Source organism: Rhinichthys klamathensis, unplaced genomic scaffold (assembly GCF_029890125.1).
Source record: "Rhinichthys klamathensis goyatoka isolate OS25496 unplaced genomic scaffold, OSU_Roscu_1.1 h1tg000176l_1, whole genome shotgun sequence".
NCBI lineage: Eukaryota > Metazoa > Chordata > Actinopteri > Cypriniformes > Leuciscidae > Rhinichthys > Rhinichthys klamathensis.
In genome coordinates this window covers 6958869-6966734 of record NW_026606705.1, presented here as the reverse complement: position 1 = coordinate 6966734, position 7866 = coordinate 6958869, and the positions used below count along the sequence as shown (strand labels likewise).

At 41.2% G+C, this 7866-nt stretch overlaps 1 protein-coding gene across 1 annotated transcript in view; it reads left to right on the top strand.

The window, feature by feature from the left end:
* The first annotated feature begins 1048 nt into the window (after window positions 1-1048).
* trim24 (tripartite motif containing 24) overlaps window positions 1049-7866 on the top strand; it is a 36621-nt gene continuing 29803 nt past the window's right edge. The window contains exons 1-3 of the mRNA XM_056260343.1: window positions 1049-1571; window positions 5869-5987; window positions 6171-6318. Coding sequence (XP_056116318.1) covers window positions 1316-1571; window positions 5869-5987; window positions 6171-6318 — 523 coding nt within the window. The 5' untranslated portion in view covers window positions 1049-1315. The remainder of the gene's footprint in view (window positions 1572-5868; window positions 5988-6170; window positions 6319-7866) is intronic.

The window sequence follows — 7866 nt, the reverse complement described above, 5'->3', positions numbered from 1 at the left end:
GAAAATGTTAATAATTTTATTTTTGTGACAAAATGTTTTAGTTGATTAATTGATTTTTTTTTTTTTTTTAGATCACATTTTAAGCTGCCATATGGATATGCCATATGTTAAAATGTGCCCCACTGTGGCATGATGTCACATTTTACTCCCGTTCTTTCAGGATAAATAAAGAAAAAAAGTATACACTGTAATATAGAAACAAGACCACATGTTTGTACCATATGTGAAATTATTGTTCAAAAAAATGAATACTCTGAACCCCGATTAGATTTACACAAAGTGAGAAAGTGTTAGGTTGTGCCTCACTCCCTAACTATCAATAATGTATTTAAAATGAACTAGATAAAGCATTATTTAACTTAAAATTACTTATGTGGTTTTATATACCCAATTTGGTTTTTAATTTTTTGCTTTCCTCTGATTGTAAATATAGTAAACTTCCCGTTAACTAGCTCATTTTCACAAGAAACCATATGCCTAGAAAATAACTTTTTAAAACACATTTTCCCCTATTTTCACTATCCAAGAACAAAGCTATGTTTTAAGAAAAACTCTTATGATGTGGTGTTTAGCCTACATCCTGGATACGAAGTGCAGTGCAGCAATATTCATATTTGTGCCCTCCAAAAGCACTAAGTGCATTTCATAAAATAATCGCAAAAGATAGACCCAATGTATAGTTTTAGGAACTTTAAAAAGACGTTGAAAAAAAAAAAAAGGCTACACACTGCAGGGGAAATTATTATTTATTTTTTAAGATGTATTTCGTGCTAACTGTCATTCAAGGCAAAACACATTTATATTACAATAAAAAAAAATTAAATAATGCAATTTAAAAAGTTAACTGTTTACAAATCACATATAAACTTGGTAGAATTCACTAGCTTTTCAAAGTATTTAATTGCTTATTTTTATGAATCCTATTAAGAATACAAATTTTCTAAGTATATCGAACTTTTACGAACAAAAGACGGCTCGTTCTTATCATACCTTTACCATGCGATTTGTTTTCCCATGAGACATTTGTCCCTTTCCGGCTGCCGTGGTACACGTCACAATGGAGGCCATGGGACGTCATAACTGTGGCCTCTGGTCGTCATCATCATATGCGTCTGGTAACAACACAGAACTGTGTTACATTTCTAAACTTAATTCACTATTGATAACGCGCTATTAAGTGAACGGGATTCTCTATGTTTTGCATATCTTCAGCGTCGTGTAGATTTATTCAGATGTTTATGAAGATCACAGCGCGGACTGCAGCACAGCAGCAGTTACTGAGGCGAATCTGAGATGGTCTTCCTGAAATAAGAGGATGGATGGAAGTGAGAAGATTGAATCTGATGATGTGGTGATCGTCGTGGAGAACGAGGCGGAGAGTAAGCGTGATGATGAAGACCAGGGCAGTGTGAGGATGATGATGATGATGGCTCTGATGGACGTGTGTCCCGTGTGTAAGCTCAGCTTCAGCAGCAGAGAACCGAAGCTTCTGCCCTGCCTGCACTCCTTCTGTAAGAGATGTTTACCTGCTCACAACACACCTGCCAGCACAGCCGGCAACGCCAACCAGTGTAAGAGTTTGCTTTCACTTTTACTCGTTCACAAAATTCATCTTAAGATGGCTGTAACAGAAGAGCTGATACAAAGAACCGAAGCTGCTGTAAAAGTTCAGGCTAGAACAAAGAAAATTCGATGTTTACAAAATGGTAGAAGCATGGCACTAAACACCATGGGTCCGATTCCCAGGGAATGTATGAGTGGTCAAATATGTGCTATGAATGCACTGTAAAGCTCTTTGAATAAGGTTGTCTGTTAAATGCATAAAGGTGATGTAAATATACAAAATTGACTAAAATATATAGGGTAAAATGACCCACCCCCACTTAATTTTTCTCTCAAAATATTCTCATTTCATTAGAATGTCAACATTTGGAAGATCTAGTCTGTCGAAACAGTTTTGAGGTTAAGTGATCTCATTTTGGAAACTCTGGACGTCTCTGGAAAATAGATCTGTGTCATTGCATTATTTTTTTGTAATGAGGGGTTTGTGGACACATTCATATCAGAAAAGATGAGGTGAGACCCATGGGGATAAGAAGGCCCTGAGTGGTATGCAGTTAAAAAAATACCATAGCAAAAACAACTAGCCTAGCTATATACATTTTTAAGCATTATTAAAGACAATTAAGCACTCCGTAATTAATAAAAAGAACAAATATACAAATTAGCAATCGCACAAATAAATACAACTGAACAAACATGCAGTCGAAGGTTTTAAGATTTTTAGGTACAGATTGTAATCTCTTTTACTAGGATTGTGCGTTATCATCGGTTATTATTCAACTAAATTGTCAAAACAAAAAATGTAAATATAAAAATGATTTAAAATTTTATATTTACACTAAAAAAATAATAATAATATAGGCCTATGTAATATATGATTATTCACTGCCCACAAGCCACACTGTTGTTAGTTTTGCACATTCGTGATGGAACACAAAATTATTGTTGGTTGTGAGTTCTGTTGCCAAAGATAACACACTAAAGTGAAAAGGTAGGGGTGAATCAAACGTTATAAACATTCAACACAATCAAATGTATTTTTAGTATGATTGTTTTAACCACATAAAAACAACCCTGCGTTACTTACCCCACAATTTAATACGACAAAAAAAGGGACATTTATGGGTAGTAATAGTGTGTTATATACCTGTTTGTGAACGTGAAATGTCTGCAAAGTTTTAAAGATCAAAGTGCACAATGAATAAAGTTATTTGTCTCCTACAAGAATCTATTCTGAACTGCCGAAACAAGTCACCAGCAATTCCAGTCTCCGTTCCTGTTACATACCTATTTGCATAATGGCAGCCTATCGTCTCCATTGGCTTCCCCCAAACGACGTCTACTGACCCGCCCTCAATCAGAGTAGAGTAGACCAATCACAACAGACTGGGCCATCTGACCAATCAGAGTAGAGTAGAGTAGAGTAGAGTAGAGTAGAGTAGAGTAGAGTAGAGTAGACCAGACCAGACCAGACCAGACCAATCACAACAGACTGGGCCATCTGTCCAAACAGAGCAGAGTAGACCAATCACAACAGACTGGGCCATCTGTCCAAACAGAGCAGAGTAGACCAATCACAACAGACGGGGCCATCTGTCCAATCAGAGCAGAGTAGACCAATCACAACAGACTGGGCCATCTGTCCAATCAGATCAGAGTAGACCAATCACAACACACTGAGCCATCTGTCCGAGCAGAGCAGAGTAGATCAATCACAACAGACAGGGCCGTCTGACCAATCAGAGCAGAGTAGACCAATCGTAGACCAATCACAACAGACGGGGCCGTCTGACCAATCAGAGCAGAGTAGACCAATCGTAGACCAATCACAACAGACGGGGCCATCTGTCCAATCAGAGCAGAGTAGACCAATCACAACAGACGGGGCCATCTGTCCAATCAGAGCAGAGTAGACCAATCCCAACAGACGGGGGCATCTGTCCAATCAGAGCAGAGTAGACCAATCACAACAGACTGGGCCATCTGTCCAATCAGATCAGAGTAGACCAATCACAACACACTGAGCAATCTGTCCAATCAGAGCAGAGTAGATCGATCACAACAGACAGGGCCGTCTGACCAATCAGAGCAGAGTAGACCAATCGTAGACCAATCACAACAGACAGGGCCGTCTGTCCAATCAGAGCAGAGTAGACCAATCACAACAGACGGGGCCATCTGTCCAATCAGAGCAGAGTAGACCAATCACAGCAGACGGGGCCATCTGTCCAATCAGAGCAGAGTAGACCAATCACAACAGACTGGGCCGTCTGTCCAATCAGAGCAGAGTAGACAAATCACAACAGACTGGGCCATCTGTCCAATCAGAGCAGAGTAGACCAATCACAACAGATTGGGCCGTCTGTCCAATCAGAGCAGAGTAGACAAATCACAACAGACTGGGCCATCTGACCAATCAGAGCAGAGTAGACCAATCGTAGACTAATCACAACAGACTGGGTCGTCTGACCAATCAGAGCAGAGTAGATAAATCACAACAGACGGGGCCATCTGTCCAATCAGAGCAGAGTAGACCAATCACAACAGACTGGGCCGTCTGTCCAATCAGAGCAGAGTAGACAAATCACAACAGACTGGGCCATCTGTCCAATCAGAGCAGAGTAGACCAATCACAACAGATTGGGCCGTCTGTCCAATCAGAGCAGAGTAGACAAATCACAACAGACTGGGCCATCTGACCAATCAGAGCAGAGTAGACCAATCGTAGACTAATCACAACAGACTGGGTCGTCTGACCAATCAGAGCAGAGTAGATAAATCACAACAGACGGGGCCATCTGTCCAATCAGAGCAGAGTAGACCAATCACAGCAGACTGGGCCGTCTGTCCAATCAGAGCAGAGTAGACAAATCACAACAGACTGGGCCATCTGACCAATCAGAGCAGAGTAGACCAATCGTAGACCAATCACAACAGACGGGGCCATCTCTCCAATCAGAGCAGAGTAGACCAATCACAACAGACGGGGCCATCTGTCCAATCAGAGCAGAGTAGACCAATCACAGCAGACGGGGCCATCTGTCCAATTAGAGCAGAGTAGACCAATCACAACAGACGGGGCCATCTGTCCAATCAGAGCAGAGTAGACCAATCACAGCAGACGGGGCCATCTGTCCAATCAGAGCAGAGCAGACCAATCACAACAGACTGGGCCATCTGACCAATCAGAGCAGAGTAGATCAATCACAACAGACAGGGCCGTCTGACCAATCAGAGCAGAGTAGACCAATCGTAGATCAATCACAACATACGGGGCCATCTGTCCAATCAGAGCAGAGTAGACCAATCACAACAGACGGGGCCATCTGTCCAATCAGAGCAGAGTAGACCAATCACAGCAGACGGGGCCATCTGTCCAATCAGAGCAGAGTAGACAAATCACAACAGACTGGGCCATCTGACCAATCAGAGCAAAGTAGATCAATCACAACAGACTGGGCCATCTGACCAATCAGAGCAGAGTAGACCAATCGTAGACCAATCACAACAGACTGGGTCGTCTGACCAATCAGAGCAGAGTAGATAAATCACAACAGACAGGGCCATCTGTCCATTCAGAGCAGAGTAGATCAATCCTAGACCAATCACAACAGACTGGGCCATCTGACCAATCAGAGCAGAGTAGATCAATCCTAGACCAATCACAACAGACTGGGCCATCTGATCAATCAGAGTAGATCAATCCTAGACCAATCACAACAGACAGGGCCATCTGTCCAATCAAAGCAGAGTAGACCAATCACAACAGACAGGGCTGTCTGACCAATCAGAGCAGAGTAGACCAATCACAACAGACTGTTAGGCTTTAGAGAGACTGAATCGTTTTGAATCGAAAAAAAGTTTTCTGAAAGAGGTGATGTGCAATGAATATTATGAGAAAATTAAAGTAAATTATTTTTTTTTTTTAACAAAGATTACGTTTTTAAGAACTTGCCATGGTTTTTAATAGTTTAAATAGTTATTTCTTTAATCGATCCAAATAATCACACAGGTTATAATTAATCGTGATTAATCGCACCTACAGTAACAATCATAGACATATGGTCATTAAATCTCCGAATTAATGAGGAAACAGCACAAGACACTTTTAATTTGTTGATATTTTAAATATTTGTTTACTGGCATATTTTAGTAGCCTACTATGAATTAAGGCCAGTGATACCAATATTGATAATGATGGCTCTATAAATGGATTTTATTTTAATATTTAATAATATCTCCTTGTTTGTATCTTGTGACATGCTGGTGAATATGGTGTCCTGCTCTTCTCTCTTGTCACATCAGTGAACATGATCCGCTGTCCAGTCTGTCAGCAGGAGTGTATGGATGTTGAGGTCTTGGATAACTTCTTTGTCAAGGATTCCGTGGAAGTGCCGAGCAGCACGATGGAAAAGAGCTGTCAGGTGTGTGTTTGCGCCTGTCAACGTTTATAACACCACAGTGCCAGGTTTATAACACCACAGGTTTTTAAAGCATTCGAGGCTGGTTGTGTTGTGATTGTGAAGAAATGAATGTGTGCGTTTATTCATTTTAGCCTTGATGATGAAATGAAATGCATTAGTTGACATTGGCTCTTTTGCTCTCAGCTCTGCGTGAGTTGCGACGATAACACAGAGGCCAGCGGTTTCTGCGTGGAGTGTGTGGAGTTTCTGTGCGTCACCTGCATCGATGCTCATCAGCGTGTGAAGTTCACCAGAGATCACACGGTCCGGCAAATAACCGAAATGTCCTCAGGTTTGACCCTGCTTCTTCTAGGTGTTTCTTAGTGTTGTGTGTTGATGGTGTTTTATATTTGAGTGCATGACGTATACATGTACACACATACATATAAACAACTTTTGTTAGATGCGATTCATCGATTTGACAGCAATATATATATATATATATATATATATATATATATATATATATATATATATATATACACACTCATCTAAAGGATTATTAGGAACACCTGTTCAATTTCTCATTAATGCAATTATCTAATCAACCAATCACATGGCAGTTGCTTCAATGCATTTAGGGGTGTGGTCCTGGTCAAGACAATCTCCTGAACTCCAAACCGAATGTCAGAATGGAAAAGAAAGGTGATTTAAGCAATTTTGAGCGTGGCATGGTTGTTGGTGCGGGCAGGTCTGAGTATTTCACAATCTGCTCAGTTACTGGGATTTTCACGCACAACCATTTCTAGGGTTTACAAAGAATGGTGTGAAAAGGGAAAAACATCCAGTAAGCGGCAGTCCTGTGGGCGAAAATGCCTTGTTGATGCTAGAGGTCAGAGCAGAGGAGAATGGGCCGACTGATTCAAGCTGATAAAAGAGCAACTTTGACTGAAATAACCACTCGTTACAACCGAGGTATGCAGCAAAGCATTTGTGAAGCCACAACACGCACAACCTTGAGGCGGATGGGCTACAACAGCAGAAGACCCCACCGGGTACCACTCATCTCCACTACAAATAGGAAAAAGAGGCTACAATTTGCAAGAACTCACCAAAATTGGACAGTTGAAGACTGGAAAAATGTTGCCTGGTCTGATGAGTCTCGATTTCTGTTGAGACATTCAGATGGTAGAGTCAGAATTTGGCGTAAACAGAATGAGAACATGGATCCATCATGCCTTGTTACCACTGTGCAGGCTGGTGGTGGTGGTGTAATGGTGTGGGGGATGTTTTCCTGGCACACTTTAGGCCCCTTAGTGCCAATTGGGCATCGTTTAAATGCCACGGCCTACCTGAACATTGTCTCTGACCATGTCCTTCCCTTTATGGCCACCATGTACCCATCCTCTGATGGCTACTCCCAGCAGGATAATGCACCATGTCACAAAGCTCGAATTTCAAATTGGTTTCTTGAACATGACAATGAGTTCACTGTACTAAAATGGCCCCCACAGTCACCAGATCTCAACCCAATAGAGCATCTTTGGGATGTGGTGGAACGGGAGCTTCGTGCCCTGGATGTGCATCCTACAAATCTCCATCAACTGCAAGATGCTATCCTATCAATATGGGCCAACATTTCTAAAGAATGCTTTCAGCACCTTGTTGAATCAATGCCACATAGAATTAAGGCAGTTCTGAAGGCGAAAGAGGGTCAAACATAGTATTAGTATGGTGTTCCTAATAATCCTTTAGGTGAGTGTATATATACATACATACATACATACATAGACATACAGTGTTGTGAAATCGTATATTAGTATTTACCTCAGCTTGTGGAAAAGCAACTTGTGATGCTACATGTGGATTTCTCTTCATTAACTGTGTTTGTCAGTATATT